Source organism: Euleptes europaea, chromosome 4, assembly GCF_029931775.1.
Source record: "Euleptes europaea isolate rEulEur1 chromosome 4, rEulEur1.hap1, whole genome shotgun sequence".
Lineage (NCBI taxonomy): Eukaryota > Metazoa > Chordata > Lepidosauria > Squamata > Sphaerodactylidae > Euleptes > Euleptes europaea.
The window spans coordinates 23466224-23487190 of NC_079315.1; the positions used below are offsets into that span (position 1 = coordinate 23466224).

At 44.4% G+C, this 20967-nt stretch overlaps 1 protein-coding gene across 1 annotated transcript in view; it reads right to left on the reverse strand.

The window, feature by feature from the left end:
• Nucleotides 1-20967, reverse strand: part of ABCA1 (ATP binding cassette subfamily A member 1) — a 104316-nt gene that overhangs the window by 43834 nt on the left and 39515 nt on the right. The window contains exons 8-17 of the mRNA XM_056847973.1: nt 14962-15202; nt 14619-14758; nt 13130-13246; nt 9131-9319; nt 8249-8454; nt 7975-8151; nt 6710-6932; nt 3952-4173; nt 2475-2679; nt 626-736 (exon numbers count right to left, since the gene is read on the reverse strand). Of these exons, the coding sequence (XP_056703951.1) occupies nt 626-736; nt 2475-2679; nt 3952-4173; nt 6710-6932; nt 7975-8151; nt 8249-8454; nt 9131-9319; nt 13130-13246; nt 14619-14758; nt 14962-15202 (1831 nt within the window). The remainder of the gene's footprint in view (nt 1-625; nt 737-2474; nt 2680-3951; nt 4174-6709; nt 6933-7974; nt 8152-8248; nt 8455-9130; nt 9320-13129; nt 13247-14618; nt 14759-14961; nt 15203-20967) is intronic.

A 20967-nucleotide genomic window follows, 5' to 3' on the forward strand; every position in this document is an offset into this window, starting at 1 on the left:
AAATCGGCTTACAATCACCTTCCCTTCCCCTCCCTACAACAGACAACCTGTGAGGTTGGTTGGGGCTAAGAGCTCTAAAGAGCTGTGACTAGCCCAAGGTCACCCAGCTGGCTTCATGTGTAGGATTGGGGAAACCAACCTGGTTCACCAGATTAGCATCCACCGCTCATATGTAGGAGTGGGGAATCAAACCCGGTTCTCCAGATTAGAGTCCACCACTCCAAGCCATTGTTCTTAATCACTACACCACACTGGCTCAGTTGTTGCATTTCATGCAGACATGGCATATGGATTGCAAAAATGGCAATCCACAGGGAAGCAGTTCTTGGAAATGTAACTTCCCTAGAGGAAGTCTAATGCGTTGGAGCGCTTTCCTCTAAAGAAGCGTTGGCTGGAGCGTGTGCACACGTATGTCTGTCTGCACTAGGCTGAGTCAAGTAAGGGCAAGTTTCCTGTTGCCGTTAGGCAGGCTTAGGCTAGGTTTGTCTTGGCACTCGAGACTACAGCGTAAGAATTCCCTTGATGGAGCAGGCCAAGGTGCTTTTCTATTCAGCATTAGCTTGAGCCCTCTTGTAGACTGACTTGTCTCAGAGTGTGCAGTTAAGGTGGGAGATCAGTCACTTACTTTCAGATGATCCTGTGCGGACAGAAGGGAGCTGCTGCTGCTCAGATTCCTCACCGCACCAATAGCTCTTCAAGAAGGGAAAGTACCAGGGCCTGGGAATGCCATACTGGCCTGGAGCAGGAGACAAAGAGATTTAGGAGAATTGCGTCTCATCTTCTGGATGTGCAAACAATAAAACTGCTCTTGAAGTGGTGGATTCTATCCTTCTTGTACGTTCCCCCCCCCTCTGCCCTGCTTCCTTCAAGGAGCTTAGAGCAGCATACATGGCTCCCCCTTCCTCCATTTTACCCTCACAACAACCCTGTGAGTAGGTTAGGCTGAGAGAGAATGACTGATCTGAGGTCACCCAGCAAGCTTATGGCAGAAGGGGGATCTTAACCCAGGTGTCCCTGATTCTCGCCTACCACTGCAGCCATGACACCGCACTGGCTATTTTGTGCTACTCTGCAAACATTAAGTTGGACCCTTCCCTTATCCTACCGCTCCGCTGAGCAAAGTTTGACGCCTTCCTCCAGCCTAAGGAACCTTTCTCCAACTTAACTGGCTCTTCTGCCAATGGAATGGAGGATTACTGGATCCGGTCCTGTAGAGCTAGCCCAGCCCACATTGTCCTGCCCAGGGCGCAAATCTGCCAGAAGTCCAAGGCAGTCTTGTCATTAACTGGGTGAGGGTCTCACCGAGCCCTGAACACTCCAATTCACTCTTTGCAAAAGGCCTGCCTCTGTTTTATCTGGCAAATAGCAATAATAAAAAGAAGAAGATGAAGGCAGGGAAGGTGATGAAGGTGAAGGTGGTGAAGGAGATGGTGAAGGTGAAGAAGATGGTGAAGGTAGTGATGGTGAAGAAGATGGTGATGGTGAAGGTAGTGATGGTGATGGTGAAGGTAGTGATGGTGAAGAAGATGGTGAAGGTGGTGATGAAGAAGAAGATGATGGTGGTGAAGGTGGCGAGGGTGAAGGTGGCGAAGGTGAAGGTGGTGATGAAGAAGAATGTGGTGAAGAGGGTGAAGGTGGTGAAGAAGATGAAGACGAAGATGCAAATCATGAGAGGGAGGGCAGGAAGTGTTGGCGTCAGTGCTTGGCTCTTGTGGCCCTTTCTTACATGCCCAGGGTAATGCCAATTGCCACTTTGGGACCAGGAAGCAACTTTCCTCCAGGCCAAATTGGCCAGGGATCCTGGAGGGTTTTTTGTCATCTTCTGGGCATGGAGCAGGGGTCACTGTGTGTGTGTGGGGGGGTAGTTGTAAATATCCTGCATTATGCAGGGGGTTGGACTAGATATACCAGTTTTAACCCAATGGGCATGGCCCCTCAATGATCTCTAATGTGCATAAACAAGCCATGGATGTGTGGCTGTCTCAAGCTGCAAGGTCCTGTATTTGCTTACTTCATTTATAACCCACTTTTCTCAACATTGGGGGCCACAGTGGCTTACAACTTTCTCTCCTTCTCCATTTTATCCTCAAGGTTAAGAGTTTTATGAGGTAGGTTTTGACTGAGTGTGTGTGACAGGCAAGATTCCACAGCAGAGAAGAGATCTGTGCCTGGGTCTCCCAAATCCTAGTCTGACACTCTAACCACCATATAATGCCGCTTCTGAATCTGCTGCTAGATCTGCTGCTGTGACCACTATGAGGCTACAATGCCCTGAGATCTCCTAGGTAAGCAACCACATAGCAGTTACTATTTCCAGTAGACTTAAAAACCTGCTGCTGCGGTGCCCGGTATCTCCCAGGTTCACCCCATAGAAGCAGAGGTACCCTCAGCAGGCAGATGGATCCACCTGGGGAGGCACTGAGTACTGGAGCCCAATGAAAAGAGATTCAACCTTTCCAGTGAGGAAGACTCACCTGGGAAAACAGACTCAATGTACCAAGTCATAATCCCATACAGAAAAGTATCCAACATCATCATGTAAAAAGAAGTGGTCAGGTTGAAGCTGTCATCTTCTATGGGGCTTTCAAGGATGTTCTCCCACTGTACTCCAATGCCCTGCTCTTCAAACAGGGAGAGATATTCGCAGCCAAACCCAAAGGCTACAGGAGAAAGCAGGCTCTGGAGAGGAAAGATACTAATTACTAGTGTATTCATCAATCATATTTTAACAGGAAGAAATGCAAGCAATTGATAAGATTAGGTGTGCCATAGTTACAAACATACACTGCTTCAGGTTGGTAGCCATGTTGGTCTGCAGTAGAAGAACAAGATCTGAGTCTAGTAGTACCTCAGAGACCAACAAGATTTCCCAAGTATAAGCTTTGACTCTTGAAAGCTTAGACCCTGGAAATCTTGTTCTTTAAGGTGCAACTGGATTTGAATCTCGCTAAACAAACACTGCAGTAACCGGGATCAAATGTTTATTCAGCATGTTACCCCAGTGGATCCAATGCTGCTCCAGTGATGTTTGGTACCAAGTAGGCAGGGCAAAGAAGACAGTTTCTTATTAGTTGACTTTTGACTAGTTGTACAATCAGATGGCAAAGAACCATACCTGACTCATGGAGGACTTTTATCCTAATGTGTGGCAAAATACTCCTTGCTGATTGGCAGGACAATTTGATGACCACACTAACCCCAAAGGAGCTCATCTTATTTGAAGAGGCATAAAGAATAATGCTTAAGAATTTAAAATACCCTACAAGTGGACTACGTTAGTGAATGGGGCAGCTTCAGGAGTGGGAAGGAACTTTGTAATTGCCAGTAATTAATTTGGTGGTGGAGAAGGAGGAAGAGTAGTTGGTTTTTATATGCCGACTTTCTCCACCACTTAAGGAAGAATCAAACCGGCTTACAATCACCTTCTCTTCCCCTTCCCACAACAGACAACTTGTGAGGTAGGTGGGGCTGAGAGAGCTCTAAGAGAGCTGTGACTAGCCCGAGGTCACCCAGCTGGCTTCATGCGTAGGAATGGAGAAACCAGCATGGTTCACCAGATTAGCCTCCACCGCTCATGTAGAGGAGTTGGGAATCAAACTTGGTTCTCCAGATTAGAGTCTACCACCCAAACCACCACTCTTAACCACTACACCACACTGGGCATGTGTGGGCATGTGGTTTAAAAGGTTCCCTTCCCTCAACATCACTTCAGGAGGAAGAATGGGACAAACATGCAGCGAATCATGAAAGAGTGGAGCAGTACTCCAGGGGCCAGGCCTGTCAGTGTGGAGCGTGGAAAGGTGGGCTAAGGGAAACATTTGACCAGGCCACAGAAAATCCTCTTTGAGGCCTCATTTGGACCAGTGGTTGGCTTTTTTACTCCTCGTCGCAGTAAAAGACCCTAGGAGCTCTGCCTGGCCTAGCCTGAAACCTAAGTCCATGTTTACTCACGGCAAATATTTTGAGAGAGAAGCCAACATAATCCTGCCAGGCAACACACAGAACGTAGGGCAAGTAGAGAGTGAAGTAGATGATTCCTCCGCATGCTGCCGCCATGTTGGCCCTCGAGAATAAGGTGCTGATGAGGAAGCACTGCAAGATGGTCACCATGCCGAAGAATGACAGGAAGACGAACACCACGCTGGGATCACTGTAGGGCAGCAGGTTCCCATTCTGGATAAAGAGATGACCAGTTATAGCAGCAGAAACACTTCGGCCAAATTATGTTGTTATTTTTTAGAGAAAGAAATACACCTAGAACTATTTAAATGAACAAAGAAGACAGGGCAAAATTGTATTTGCAAGCAGGGCTACAAATGCACCAACTCATCAGGGAGAAAGTGGCTACAGCTTTCTGTCCAATACATTGTCAGCGTCAAACCTGCATTTGTGCCATTGTGTAACATAGAAAGCCCTGACCTGGATGGCCCAGGCTAGCCTTATCTTGTCAGATCTCAGAAGCTAAGCAGGGTCAGCCCTGGGATGGATGGGAGACCACAGGGCTGAGAGACCACCAAATAAGTCTAGGGTCGTTACCCAGTGGATGGCAATGGCAAACCACCTCTGACCGTCTCTTGCCTTGAAAACCCTATGGGGTTGCTATGCATTGGCTGCAACTTGACAGCACTTTACACTGTCGATGTACAGAAAGGTCCTACTGCTTAGCCATCCCCTCTAGCCACACTCACTGAGCCGAGTCCTTGGCCCTCTGTTGCCAAGCTCGATCATGGATATGGTCATGCTATTACTTTTGCATCCTTTCTTCTAGACATTCAGAGCAGGATTTTAGCCTCCATGCAGTCATGTTAGGCAGAGAGGCAATGACTTATCCAAGGCTGCCCCTGGAGTCTCTTGGCTGGGCAAGGATTTGAACGCAGGTTCCTGATGCCCAAACCAAGAACAGGAACAGGTTGCCTCTCTCATAATTCAATGATGTATTGCAGTGATTGATCTGTTAACATCCATCATAGATACGGATGGCTTCAAAGTACATGATCTGCACGGAACATCCATTGAATAAGCCAGAGATTCTTGGGATTCAAGGTAGTGGTTGGAGTGTCAAAATAGGGTGTGGGAAACCCAGGTTAGAATTCCCATGGAAGCTTACTGGGTGACCATGGACCGATCACTCTCTCAGCCTAACCTATCTCACAGGGTTATAGCAAAGATAAAGTGGAAGCAGGGAAAACAACAATATAAACTGCTTTGGGAAGAAAAACAGGGTATAAATATCTATTTTAAAAAACAACAAAAACCTCTGGCCTATGGCTACCAGGGGTCTACAGCAGTGAACTCTGAGATAGCCTTCAAGACTGTGATGAGAACAGAAACACATGGAAGGAATGCCAGAACAGGGACAAATAGAGAATTAAAATTCAAATTAGCCCTAACTCATTGACAATTGACTAGCATGGAACATTAGCAAACCCAGCAACTTCCACTCGCTACCTAGCAACGCTCCCCCTTCCGTTTCTCTCCCTATATCGAACAAAGCTGTATCCGGGTGCAGAAGGAGCTACATTTTAATGTAGAAGCCTTCCAGTCTCCCGCGTGACAGTTCCAATGTAAGGTGAGCTGCTAAGAACAAATAAAGAAAAATAGTGGCCACAGCACAACAGATGTTTAAGGATGGCTCAGCCGGTGGCTCTTTTGGAGTGAGGCATGTCATCTTCTCTCTGTCTATTTGCTTGCTTTTTTCTTTGGGCTACAAATCTGCACTGTAGAATGAGACGTTGCGTCATGTGCTTATGCAACCCTCAGCCTAGGCCTTTCGGTCACTCCAGTTCATCGATGTATTATTTATTTATTAGAGTGTTATCTCACCCTTTGCCAAAGGAGCTCAGGGTAGAGAACATGGTTCCCTCCCCAAATCTGATCCTCCTAACAACCTTGTGAGGTAGTTTAGGCTGCAAGAGGGTGACTAGGCCAAGGCCAGCCAGTGAGTTAAATGCCAGGCAGGGGATTTAAACTTGGGTCTCGCTAGTTATAGCCCAACACTCTAATCACTACATCACGCTGCCTCTAATGGAGTAAGAAGTAACAAGCAGAAGTCACTAGGAGAGCTGCTATGTAATGCTTCAGAGGCAGAAGAATGTGAGAGAAAGAGTGGAAGAAATTTGCACCACAAACGGCTCTCAGCATTTTCATACAGCTGAAGTAAGTATATGCACTACCTCAGCTTCCTGAGAAAAGAATAAAATACTGGGAAGAATAAAATACTGGTCTACCTCTCAGGGCTGTGGTACTGGTGTGGTATAGCCACCTAAGGAGACTATGACTGACTGGAGATGTAAACGAGGGTCTTCCAGTGCAATCCTGCGCAGAGTTCAGGAGGGCATTTTTGTAAAGGGAACGGGGGTTATAGTTAAGTCCTGTGAAATTTTAGGCAGCCTTCATTGCATTATTCATTGTATACACTATATCGTCTTTTTATTGCACCGTTCTCTAATTGTGTGATCCATTTTTAACACCGTTTGTTATACATATTTTTCTTACTGCGTTGTCTGAATTATGTAATCCTCCTTGCATCTCAGTGAGAAAGTAGATCAATAAGAGTTACACCCTTTATTGACCATTGAAGGCAACAGGCATTGAGGCGCCAAACTCTGCTTAGGATTGCACTGCGTGTGACTCGCAGTTTAGTCACTGCGCTAAACCAACCATCAAGGGTCCCACCGATGACCACAATGAAACCCGGAGCCAGCCGCACCTTGAGGATCAGCACCAGGAGCCCGGCGCTCAAGAGGAGGGGGATGAGGCTGCTGATGAACCAGCTGAGCCAGAGGATGCCGTTGTTCAGCCCCATGATCCTCATGGTCTCTTTCAGTCGGGCTTCCTTCTCGTACACGATCCCTTTGATGATTATCGCCACGGAGTAAATCCAAGCCAGGACCATGAAGAGAGGCATGGATCGGCTCATGACATGCAGGAAACTAGCAGGGAACCAGGCCAGAAGGAAAGGGAGGAGGGAGGCAAAGGACAGGAGTTATGATCTTGAACTGGAAGTAGGTTTGGGGCAGACAAAAAGGGAGCATTTCTTTACATCCCATCACACAACCCAATAACAGTTACCGGCCCCTCCTCCTAGCACTATGTGTTTTTAATTGCTCAAATGTTTTAATGTTTATTGTGCAAAGGAGATTACTAATTCATCACAAGATGAAGGGAGGTGTAGGGGAAGTCAACAATTCTTTATTATAGATAAAAATTTTAACAATGTTACCTATTTGTTTTTATTTTTATTGTTTATGTCATTGTTAAACTATGTGATTAATAATTTTGGAAAAATAATAAAAAATTTATTTAAAAAAATGTTTTAATGTTTATATTCACTGCCTCATGAATTGTGATCGGGTGGAAAGGTGGCATTAAAATGTTTTCAATACATAAATAAAACAAACATTTTCAATTCACTGTTTTGAGCTGCCACCTGATATGGTTTTAAAAAGATCTATCCATGAACCTGCCTGTTAGTGTTCATGAGTCGTGATAGCTGAGCAGAAAGCCGGTGGTATTATAGTTTTGACTACTAAAAGATGCTCTGCACAAACTGCCAAGAGTAAGACCATCTCCTTGTCTAGCTGGCCAGTGTTGAAACAGAATACACAAAATGTATCCCTGAGCAGTGCCGACCCAGGAAGTACAAGCTGGACCCAGGAAGTACAAGCTGCTCTTGTTATTACCATGTGGAAAGTGTCTGTGAGACAGTCCAAGCAGGATTCCTAGAATGGCTTCTTCATCTTCAGCGACACTACCTTTGACAAAATGGCACCATATAGAGAATGATTCCCATCTCTGTGTCCCACTCATAGAAGTTCTTTTCCGGCACCGTTCCCAACACTGCCAAAATGGACAGCTTAAGGGGCTGTGCCAATTGGCTACAAAATTTGCTACTTCTAAAAATTCAGGCTAATTTTGACCTAATCTGGTAGCCCTAACCATGTTGTATGACCACTCATTTACGCAGAAACTTACATGTCATCCACATAACAGGGGTACGGCATCTGCTGGATATACACGCCCGTTTTCTTCTCAGAGCCTGTTAGAGATCGGATGATTGCCTGCTCCACAACATCCTGTAGGTAAGCAAAGCCTCCCCAGACATAGCGCATGTCTTCAAAAGGGTCCGCTCGAGGACCTGGGTCCCAGAACCTGCACCAAAGCACCACAGATTATTGCCTGTTGGACACTCTAGAGCTGGCTTCTCTGCATCTGTGAACTCAACAACGTCTCTCTGAGGAACACTCACCCGTCCTTAATTTTGTTCGTCCTTTCTACATTGTCTATGTCCATCCGTATCTTGTATTTGACGTGGTGAGGCAACTTTGTGCTGCCAGGAGCAACTTCAGGGAAGACGATGCTTGCCCAAAATCTCCGCTGGTCCAGCAGCTCCATGGACTTGTTGATAAGACGCACCTCGTTTGGCACAGGTTCCAGCTTGTCCAAATTGACACACTGGGATGAAAGCAGAAAATGAATCAGAAGTTTATTTGTGGCGTTTTTTTTGTTTTTTTTGCTGATTTTAGCTGTTGTTTCTGGAATACTGCTGATAGCTAGTTTAGTGAGTTTTAAATTTGTTTTAATTACTCTGTATAAAGTTTACATTGTTTCATTTTACATTGCAAGTTGCTTCATGCAGACTCTGTTTATTTTAAAAAAAATTCTATCTGGCATTCTCCAAAGAGGTAAACCTCTGCCATGCTCTTCCCTCCCAACACTACACCTAGTCATTTATTTTTCTAAAATGAAAAGCCTCAAATTCTTGAGCCTTTTCTCATAGGGAAGGCAATTCAATCCCATAACCATTTTACACAGCCATCCTAACGAGAGTTACTCCCTTCTAAGTCCACTGAAGTCTACCTTCCTGAACCTTTTCCCCGCACTCTTTTTGAGTTGCAGTGACCAGACCTGTACACAGACACACCATAGATCTACAAAAGGGTATTACAATCCTGGCCTTTTCCCCCAGTTCCTCTCCTAATAATCCCAAGCATAGAACTTGCCTTCTTCACATCGTTTTCTAAACCACCATGGAGAAAAATATAATTGTCCTGAGGAATAAAGAAGGCCCAACCATTGGCTTTGAGGGAAAGGAGAGGCGAAAGTGTCCAAGAACCAACAGGATACTCACTTCCATGAATCGGGAAATAGTCATAACAGCACGATCTGTCTCGTTGAAAGCATCCCTCCAGGAGTAGGTTGAGCCATTCACTGTCTGAACATCCTCTGGGTATTTTGCCAAGAACACAGCAACATCCTCAACCGTCCAGTTTGAACCTTCCAAGTAGTGGCGCCAGAGGTCCTTGTTCTTTAGTAAAGTCTAATGTTATCAACACAGGAAAGACAATTACATTTGCTTTACCTCTGAAGTTACTATTTTCACTTAAGCCAGAAGCCATACAACTGCAATTCTGGGTGCACATTTCACTTGGCTTTGGTGATGGACCATTTTTTATGTCAGCCCATTTATCACTCTACCAACTCTCCAGGGCATTCTCTCTCTCGCCCTGGCACTTGGGTTTTCTGAATTCTAGCCTGTGGCCCTCTTCAGCGGCGTTCTGATTTTGAAGCATCCCCACTCAACACTTGTGAAGTATACCACTTGGGCAACTGACTCTTTCCACCCCGTTGACCTACCTTATAAAAGCCATCTACCCATTCGGAAATCATACAACTTTTTTTTAATTTTTATTTTATATTAGAGGGGTACAGAAAGGAAAAAGGGAGGGGGAAATAATATAATATACATCAACCTCTGAGCTTCCATGTAATTTAAATTTAAGAAATAAAGGAAAAATACTACCAGATGTTATATCATTCAAAACATTACTCCGTCTCAAGATTCTCTTAGAAGAGAGAAAATATGCTTCTTCCACTAATATGTCTATCAAATGTCTTAAACTTATGTACCGGTATATCTTATATAGGAAATCATACGACATTCATGGGACTGTACCAGAAAAGTTTTGAAATGGAGGGGGGATGCTCCTGCTTTTAAAAAGAATCTCCCCAAATTTTGAAAAACAGTAGATCATAAGCGGTTTTAGCTTACGGTAATCCTTTCTTGCTATCCATACACAACGGGCGAGGCAGAGAATTTGGATATGCAGTTCTGTGCCTGTATTCTGAAGTGGAATAGTCACAGAAAGGTCACCTATCTGTCCAGGAACTCTACCATTAAAACAAGGTGTAAAGTGAAGGATGAACTAAAAGAGTGAACTAAAAACCTGCCCGCTTATCTTGCCCTCTCTGGTATTGACTTGTGCCTTTCCCATTTCTATTTTTGTTTCAGCAGGTGGCAGCCTTGAACAGCGTATCTGGGAAAACTGATACCACTGCCAAAAGAAAACAAACAACCCACACTGAGAACGGGAGAGGCTCAGGAGAAGAAACTGTTTTGGTGGCTGCTAGCTGTTAAGCTCTGCCAGTGTATTCTGAAGGGTTCTCCACTAGAAGTGTGGGCAAAGAGACAGTGAAGTATGATTGGATAGAAAGGGATGATCCAGTACAGGAATGCTCTATAGACAACAAATGACAGCACAGTAAAGCTAGACACAAACAAGCCAGGAACCAATTCTGCTCTGTACAATCAAACAAAAAGCAGGAATGGTGCACAGCTGGTGTTCCAGTTTATGATGAAGAGTTTATAGTTGCCAAATGTGGCTCCCCAAAGATGAAGTTAATACCTGGACCCTGTAGATCCATTCTGCTAGCTTTCCTCCACTGCAAGGAGCCTTCCCTTGAGGCAAGAGGCTTGAGAATATTATTATTATAATGTGCAGCAGTGGACAGGAAGGAAGAAATCTACAACTTACGCTATCCAGTTAAGAAAACAGTCAATTGCAATGGAGCCTTGGCTTAAGGCCATTTCTAGAATTTATCATCACTTTGTACTTTGAGTTTCTGTGATTTTTAACTTTCAAAAAAAAAGATCATCTCCAGCAAACCTGCCAACCTGAAAATCTCCTCTGCTCTTACCACTGGCCATCTCTGGGTGGCTTCCAAGCATGAGGGTGCTGGCTACAGAGTCATTTTCTGGTAGATGCACAGCCAACCATGTGATGCTCTTCTCACATGCACCAGTTCTACTGTTTAACAGCTTTCTGACTGTGTCTGGGTCCCTTCTCTAGCAAGTGGTCTCGGTTCAACAAAACTGCTTGGATGTCTAGCTGGATTTGAACATAGTATCCCTGAATTTTCAGGATGAGTATCTTTAATGATTAATGAACCATCCTGTATTGTATGATGCTGCCTACTACACCCTTCCTTCCATGCATCCACAGGGAACATCAAGGCAATTTTCTACTGTACGCTTTGCCACAATTTGCACCTGAGGCATGTAGAAGTTTTCTAATAACTTAAAAGGATGATATAGATTAGTGGTTCTCAACCTTTTTCCGATTGTGGCCCCCTTCCGACCTTGTTTCGTTCCCCGTCCTACCAGTAGAAAGGTAGCTATTTAAATGTTTTGTTTGTAAATAGCCAAGGAACAAAGAAGCACAAACAGCCACACAAAATGCACACATGCCATTCTTATTGAGAAACTGAAATTTACAAAAATATACCCTACAAATAGGGGATACGACACGCTAACAACAATGTTCACATACAAGGGAGAACAAAGCCTCTACCACCGTTGCACAAGATTACAGCAATACAAAAATCCACAGTTGCAAATGATGCATAGAAGTGCAATGAAGAAAGTCATGCGTTAGGTTTTCATGTGTTTGTTTTCTTCACTTCTCACTTCCCTCTATGGCCCCCTAGTCTCATGCCGTGGCCCCCCATTTATGCAATTTTCACTTGTGGCCCCCTTGGAATATCCTGCGGGCCCCCGGAGTGGCATATGGCCCCAGGTTGAGAACCATTGATATAGATGACGGATATGAACAACCATTTATCGAGTGGTAACTTGCCACAGGGTACATGGAGCCTCTTGGTAAGCTATGTGGGTATAAATGACCATTTCAGCACTCATTTGTTCCTAAGAAGTAACATTTTCTTGACTTATTGGCAGGATGGTATAGATTACTAGGTACCCCAGAGCAAAAAAAGCTCTCCCTCAGGGTAGTTTTGTGGCTTACACGCATTCTCCAAGCACCCTGCCAAAAAGTAGTGATAACTTTGCTATACATCAGAAGCAGGAGTGTTGTATAGTGTGTGATAAAATCATCTTACATATCTGGCCTGAAAAACAGGGTAAGAGAGCTGACGTTTCCTGTCAGCACAAGTGCGTATCACCAGCTTATGCGGAAATTATGGCAAGTTACCACTTTATAAACCATCATCTGTATCCACCCAACACTGTGGATGAACCTAGTACTCATCAGGTTGGTGGGGGAACATGGAAGAGGAATGTGTGACTTCTCATTGAACAGAACAGCACATTTTACTTTGAAGCCAGGTCAAAGCTCAAGACCACACGAGTCTCCAGAATGAAACACATCAAGCTACACGACTGTCATTGGACCGAAAAGCTTCTGAAACAATACTTTAATTGAACGTGATTTATTGTTGTTATTCTCTGCAGTAAGTTATTAAATATATCTCTCATTTAAGGGCGAGGTATAAATCAAATCAACTCAAATAAATTTCCAGAGTCGGGCAGGGGAAGAGAGAGGCATACAGCCGGTGAGGTAATACTTAATCACATCCTCCTCTAGTTCTGAGACCCATATGATGTGATTATGCATAACAGAATGTGAAAATGCCTGCGCTTGAATATCCTCTGCCTTCACATTCATCTGAGCCATCCCCTTGACAGTAGTACATTCACAGCAGCCTACAGAGGGAGGGGTGCGTGAGGGTGATTTATGCCCCAGTCAGGATTTGCTCCAGTTAAGCGGTACAAATCATCCTAACTGAAATCATAAAGGGAAATGCTGTCTAGAGATTGGCACCTTCTCTTCTCCATGCCAGGACGCTGTCACGTTGAACCGGCAAGAGGCCCTGTACACAAGCAACTTTGTCAAAAGAATTTAGCTGCTGCACAGATGTGCACGTATTGGCTTGAGGCTGAAGTGCCAAGTCAAGGCGCTCAAACAAACAGATTCAAGACAAGCCTACAGGCCACAGGACGACTATCTAGTGTTATCTGAGGGAGGAGGGAAGCAAGTTACGGCATACTGACCCGAACCACGTCCATTTCCTGTCTTTTCTCCATGAAAGTTAGTATCCTCGGTCTTATCTCTTCCCACATCCCTCCGAGATCACGGAAGACACCTAGCTCCTGGAATGTCTTGTTTACCTGGCAGAACAGTGAAAAGGGGCAAAGGTTACATCAAAACTGCAGAACAAACAGAAAATGGCGATTCCCAGATTTCTGCCATCCTGTCCCCCTTGGCCCTGGGCTTTGTTCCTCTGAGTCCACAGACCAGGGATTAAATGAATTCCTGAGGTTAAAACACCAAAGGCCAGTTCCAAGGTTTCTTTTTCTTGTTTGTCCTATTTGTTTTTGAGCATGTGCTTAGGTCAGCAAATGTAGAACATGAGCTGGGAACTCCTGGAAGCTGACCAGAGTTGCGTAAGCAAGCAGAATGGCTTCATATGGCATAGGATCAGCCAGAGGTACACCAGGTTGCCATCACATTCAGTCCAGTCACCAACCAGACACTGCCTCCTTAGGGGAGGAGATGGTTGTGTTCACCAAACCTGCCAGTTTCCCCATCCTTCTAAAAGAAAAAAAAATGACCGAAATCTTTTGGAGAGGGATAAAATTATTGCAATGTCCTGAGCTGCCAGTTCTTGAACAGGAGAGAGCCAGTGTGGTGTAGTGGTTAAGAGCGGTGGTTTGGAGCAGTGGACTCTAATCTGGACAAGAAGAAGAAGAGTTGGTTTTTATATGCCGACTTTCTCCACCACTTAAGGCAGAATCAAACCACCTTACATCACCTTCCCTTCCCCTCCCTACATCAGACACCCTGTGAGGTAGGTGGGGCTGAGAGAGTGTGACTGGCCCAAGGTCACCCAGCTGGCTTCATGCGTAGGAGAGGGGAAACAAATCCAGTCCACTAGATTAGCCTCCGCTGCTCACGTGGAGCGAGGAATCAAACTCCAGATCAGAGTCCACAGCTCCAAACCACCACTCTTAACCACTACACCATGCTAGGTTTGATTCCCCACTCCTCCACATGAGCAGCGGACTCAAATCTGGTGAACTGGGTTGGTTTCCCCACTCCTACACATAAAGCCAGCTGGGTGACCTTGGGTTAGTCACACGCTCTCAGCCCCACCTACCTCACAGGGTGTCTGTTGTGGGGAGGTGAAGGGAGATTGTAAGCTGTGAGTCTTCCTTAAGCGGTAGAGAAAGCCGGCATATAAAAACCAGCTCTTTTTCTTCTTCCATCTAGCTCAGCAATGTCTACTTCAAATGGCAATGGTTCTCCAACGGTCTAATGCAACGGTCTTTCTAAGCCCCGTTACCCAAGAACTAATGGGAGATGCCAAAGATTGAACCTGAAACATGCAAGTGCTCTAACACTGAGCTATGACTCCCTCCTGAAGATATAAACAAGAGTGCTTTAACTCCTTCCAGAGACAGACAGCAAAATGCTTGCGGGTACACAGATGGCATTTCCCCAAGACAGTTGTAGAAATGAAACCAGATGCAGGGAACTTACCTCAGACATCACCGCCCTTGTAGCTGGTGTGTCAGGTGTGTACAAGACTTTTCCTACAAGCAAAGGCTTCAAGGCTCTCCATATAATGCGGGAAAGTGGACTGGATTCCAGAGTCTTCATGAGGTCATTGCAGTAGGGTGCTGTAAAAAATAATAATAAATTCTGTGGGCTGTGCTCAATACACAGTATCTGTCTACCCAACCCCACAAATTCCTTCCAGTAAGCACCTGCCCACCCACGCTCCATATTTTATGTAGCCCACTGCATCTTCTGTAATGGAAGGGACCATGCTCTCACAAATCAACACAAAACACATACCGTTTTGTCAATGAACGCAACTTACTTGTGGAGTTATCATAGAAATCAGCTACCTCTTCATCTGTGTTATTGACACTAAAGATGGCTTTGTAATTGCTGTCTTCCAACCAATTGAGAGACTTAATTTGCAACCCCCCTCCTTCTGGATGGCCGCAAACAATACGGGACACTGCTTGGTAAATTTCGGTAGAAGAACTAGTGTGGTTCACATTGGTCAAGAACAATACTTCCTGCCTCATGTCACTCCAGCTTTTTATGCTCACGAGCTGTAGTTCAGAAGAAAAAAGGAGAGAGGAAAACTTAATGAAGACCCAAATACAGATTAAGAACATAAGAAGAGACCCCTGCTGGATCACAGCATTGGTCCATATAGTCCAACATCTTGTTTCACACAATGGCCAACCAGTTATCCTGGAAGGCCAACACACAAGCCACAGAGAGCAAGGCCTTTCCCTGATGTTGCCTCCCAGTTCTGGTCTTCGGAGGTATACTAGCTCTGTATATGAAGGCTCCTTCCAGTCCCTGTGGCTAGTAACCATTGATGGACCTATACTCGCTGAATCTCCCCACAAATATTTATTTTATTTACTTATTAAAAAATGTGTATCCCACTTTCCAACCTTGCAAGGGCTGCCAAAGCAGCTAACAATTTGAAACATACATGATAACATTACATTTTAAAATCAACCCTTCTCCTAAGCACATAACATTAAAACGATTTTTAAAAACCAGAGATGAAATTAGGGTTGCCAACCTCCAGATACTAGCTGGAGATCTCCTGCTATTACAACTGATCTCCAGCCGATAGAAATAAGTTCACCTGGAAAAAAGGGCTGCTTTGGCAATTTGACTCTATGGCATAGGAGGAGATAAAATTGACTCCTATGCCAGCTTTGGAAAATAAAGCCTGTTCTTCTGATCACAGCCCTGTCTTGTTTCTTGTCACATGAGAAATTGACATGCTGTTGGGAACTATTCTTCTCTGTGCAGAAAGTCATTAAGGCATCTGGGAGGTGTTCCCAGTCCAGGAAGCAAATTCTTCTCAGAAGAATACCAAGCCGCCCCGGACTTTTCCTGTCCTAAGAAGACAGCACAACCCGCCTGCCCACCCGCTTTTGTTTGAGTAAGCTGCTTACATTCCACAGCATTCCCAGCCACTGAAGGAATGGAATACGCTGTTCTGAAGGAACAGAATCCATCCATTAGTGGGATTATGCAATTATCCCACCCCAAGAGAATTCCCTTCCCTCCATTAGAAAGATTGGGGTGGAGTAGCCAAGGCAGGAAATCAACGAACACAATGAATGAAGGTGCCCTTGTTTCTACTCTTCAATTTTCTTGGGGCGCGATTATTAGCACTGTGGGCTGCCATGTAAACAACTCCGCAAAAGCCACTGGAGATAACCCCGTTTGGATTCAGCCAAAGCCTGTAAACTTAGATTAGCTTGATTTGTGCAAGCAGTGACATTTTTAGAAGCCCAGTAAGTGCATTAGCGAGCATACATCTACTATACCCAAAAGAAAAGTGCTTTTTTTGCTGTGTGATATACATCCTCCCCCTCCAAAAACATCTGAAGAAGACCCACCCCCTGAACCTGAAGATTCCTGCAACACACATGATGAAAGAGAAGCAATCCACAAGCATGATGAAGCCACATAAATATCCAGGACTGATAGGAAATTGAAATGTGTGAAATTAGATCCTGAAAGACAGCAGCACACATACGCAAGTCACAACTTCAGCTTTGTCACATCCGTATCTTAATCTTTCTCCAAGAGTCTCATTTATCAAATTTAGTTAGCACCACAGCCCTTTTAGGTGGGTTAGAATGAGAAGTAGTGACTTTGGCCCAAGACTACTGAGCTCCCTGCCCCAGGATGTGGTGATGGCTGCCAACTTGGAAGTCTTTAAGAGGGGGGTGGACATGTTCTTGGAGGATACTAGTAGTCATGGCTACTAGTCAAAATGAATACTAGTCATGATGCATACCTATTATCTCCAGTATCAGAGGAGCATGGCTATTATATTAGGTGCTATGAAACACAGGCAGGATGCTGCTGTAGTCGTCTTGTTTGTGGGCTTCCTAGAGGCCCCTGGTTGGCCACTGTGTGAACAGACTGCTAGACTTGATTGGCCTTGGTCTGATCCAGAATGGCTCTTCTTATGTTAAGTTTAGTGCAGGGGCAGATTGGCCATTTAACTTACAGTGAACATGAACACATGAAGCTGCCATATACTGAATTCGACCCTTGGTCCATCAAAGTCAGTATGGACTACTCAGACCAGCAGCGGCTCTCCAGGGTCTCAGGCAGAGGTCTTTGACATCACTTACTTGCCTAGTCCCTTTAACTGGAGATGCTGGGGATTGAACCCGGGACCTTCTGCATGCCAAGCTGATGCTCTACCACCGAAGCACAGTCCCTCAAAGTGGGCCACTGCCCTAGAGGGTTGCTGGTGGTGGCCAAACCCCAGCAACTATGCCAGCACCTCTGGGGCCACTTGGTACAGACCCTTCATTGGTAATCAGTATCAGCTCACCAATTGTGTCCTCCTGCACTGCTGCCATTTTGTGGGATGAGCCAATGTCAGTAGCACCACAGGAGCTGCCCAGCTGGGTTTGCTTCAGGGCCTTTTTGTACTTCCCAGTCTGTTCCTGGTTTTCATAACTGAGTGGAAACCTGAACCCAGCCCTTCCTGATCCATCACTAGCCATGAAACCTCACGGGCTTTCAGTTCCCTAAATGTAAGTTCATTCCTCCTTCCAGAGGGATTAAAATTGGGTGGCACCCAACCATGAAGTTGGGTGGCACTGAGGCTTAACTAGGTTTGAGGCATTCGGTTAGTCCTGCCCTTGAGACTGCCTGAATCGGCCACTTTAATTTAAAAGAAGGGAAATAATGAAGGTCTTTGGAGAGAACTGACACCATCAGTGTGATTGTACAAGAGCTGACAACAGCCCAAGAAATGAGTATACCAAGCCCCTGTGGCAGCAGTGAGGCGACAGGTTGATGCAAAATAAATTTCAAAAATCACTGTTGAAGGTTGCACTCCTGTGCGTATTTTCCTGGGAATGAGACCCACTGAGACGGGATTTACTTCTAAATGAACATGCATAGGATTGCAGTCTTCATCAGATTTCTTTATTTTCTGTTTAATTTTTTTTTAAGTGTACTTTAAAAATCAATAAAGGTAAAGCTTATAAAGAACTGATGCATTAACTTCATTTTATTTTGTGTGCCCCTTTTAATATATTTATTTATCTATTTATTTAAATGTGTTTGTGCTACATTTGGGGAGGGGCCTGTGGCTCAGTGGTAGAGAATCTGCTTTGCATGGAGAAGGTCCCATGTTCAATCCCCAGCATCTCCAGATAAAAGAATCAAGCAATAAGTGTTGTGAGAGACCACAGTCCTTGAGACTCTGGAGCTTCATGGTCCAATAGTATGAATCAGTAAAAGGCAGCTTCACGTGATTAAAAAAACTCCAAAGTAATCCTATCTAAAAGAGGTGAAAGTTGGTGCAAGTTTTCTCAGTTGTTACCCCAGTTTGCAGAATGCCCTCACTCAGAAGACTTTGAGGTTCATCAGTGTTCCTTTCTCCTGGCTTTTAGATTTGTCCTGCAAGATCTTTGGCTAGCCAGAGGGAGGAACATACTGTCCTTTTTAAAAAAAGGTTTGCTGCTGCTTTGGCATTTAGCTTGGTTTTAATATATATATATACACATCCCAATATTTGTCTTATCTAAGTTCACGATGCAGCCAAGAATTACCATAAAAAAATGTTAATAACAGGTGAAAAGGCACACACAGATAAAAGCAACAGAATAATTCAAAATAAATCACGGTAAGGCAAATTAAATTGGCTAATGTTATTCAGCACCTTGAGTGGCTGCGGAAAGGAAGGGATCAACATTACCAATCAATTTTTAAAGAAATGTTTTCAAAATGATAGGGTGATCCAATTAGCATTGGATTCTAGAACCTACTCCTGTGGTAAGGTTAGTGGAGTCTAGAACCTAATCCTGTGGTAAGGGTTCATATGAGATGAATGTCAAGGTTTGGGATCCGTGTATTTTCCAAGGAGTGTCGGAGACAACTCAGCGTTGCTGATCACCACAAAAAGATTTACAGCACAGTGCTAAATGCCAGCCAGAAAAGGTTTATATACTTACTTAAAACATTTATATTCTGTCTTTCTGTACACCAAGGACCGTTCGAATGAGGCTAAAGTAACATTTAACAAATCAATAAAATGCTAGAACCAATCAACAATAAAGAAGCAGCAAAGGGGAAGAAGCAATAACAAAAACAACAACAACAAGCTACTCTGTAAAAACAATGTTTTCAGTAAGCATCTGAAACCAAGCAGTGATGGAGCCAATCAGGCCTCTGGTGGGGGAACAAATGACATTCCCAAGTCTAGGGGACACTATCAAAAAGGCCATTCTTAATGCAGGTGTGGGGGGGAATAAGACAGGGCTTCAAATGACGACCTAAGGGGATAGGTGCAAATGGGAAGAGACTACCCTTTCTCTATCCTAGTATCAGACATTTTAAGGCTCCCTAAGAGACTGTCCTCGCTGTAACTTGACTCAAATATCTGTCCGAAACCCCCCAAAAACCTCACACCTGGCATTGTCAAACTGATCATCCTTTTCTACTTTCCCATGTCACTTCTCTACCTTTGAGTGTGCCTTGAGCACATCTTAATTTTTAAAGATGGATTTGATCCATGTGGTCTGGTAATAATGAAGTACATAAATTCCAAGTAAGAATGCTTAAGTCTGGAGGCTAAGAATGGATATGGACTACCATGAAGACTAGTCAGAATCAGGATAAACAAAGAATAGCTCACTTCAGAGTACTGCTCCTAGACAGTACCACTTTGGGTTGCAAATAGTCATTTTCATATTTGATAACTATCCCCCCCCCCCCTGAAAAAATAAATAAGTCACAATGTAAGGCTAGAATTCTTCTGACATCTAGTGTTCTATGGGGAGTGGGGGTTTGTTTTGTTTTTAAAGTAACACTTGATCACATTTATTTCCACCTGTAGTCTGAAGTAACACTGTCCACAAACAGTTGGCTACTCAAATTACTATTTAAAGTACTGGATGACTCTCACTAGTTGCGAGAACAACTTGTCAAAAGGGTAATTCACACTGTTCGCACCAAGAGATAGTGGTGTGAATCTAGGAGCAGTTCATTATTCTGTGAGCACGCTTTACCAGCTGGAACAGGATATTAGCACATCTTTTCTGACCCAGCAGTGACTTAACAGGTGTTATAGTATATATTTAAAACGTAATATAATAAACAAGTCTGTAAACCAGCCTCCAAGCATTCAGAAGCCTCGTGAGTTACTGTACCAGCAGCTGTCAGAACCAGCTACAAGGGCCAGCAGTGAAATGGCTGGTGGCCATTTGCTAAAAACACTAGGAAAAGTTGAAGGCAGCAGGAAAAGAGGAAGACCCAGCATGAGATGGATGGACTCTGTAAAGAAAGCCGAGGCTCTCCGTTTGCAAGCAGGAGAAAATGAGGCCACACTAGTGGGCAGGAAAAGACACAGGAGAGCAAGGTGCAAGGTAGAGAGATTTTTTAGCTCTTCTAGTTCCCTACGTGTTTCACAATCTTATTCGTCGGGGGATCTAATACAAAATACAATATGATGAAGCAAACTGTGAAACACGTAGGGATCTAGAAGAGCTAAACAAACACTCTAACTTGCAACTTGCTCTCCTTTGTCTTTCCCTCAGTCTGCATGCCCTGAGCAAGTGATAGGACGTTTTAGAGGTCATTAATTCATAGAGTTACCATAAGTTGGAAGCGATTTGACAGCACTTCACACCACATAAAGAAAGCACTACAACTCCCCTTTGCTATGACTTTTCGTGAGAAGCCAGGTATTGTTGGGAATGAGGAACTGAACAAATAAACAGCAGGATGCTGTAGTTGAGAAGGGGCCACACTCACAGATGCTTGCAACTATCAGTTCTGCTGCTACAGTCATTTTCAAGCTTCCAAACACAGG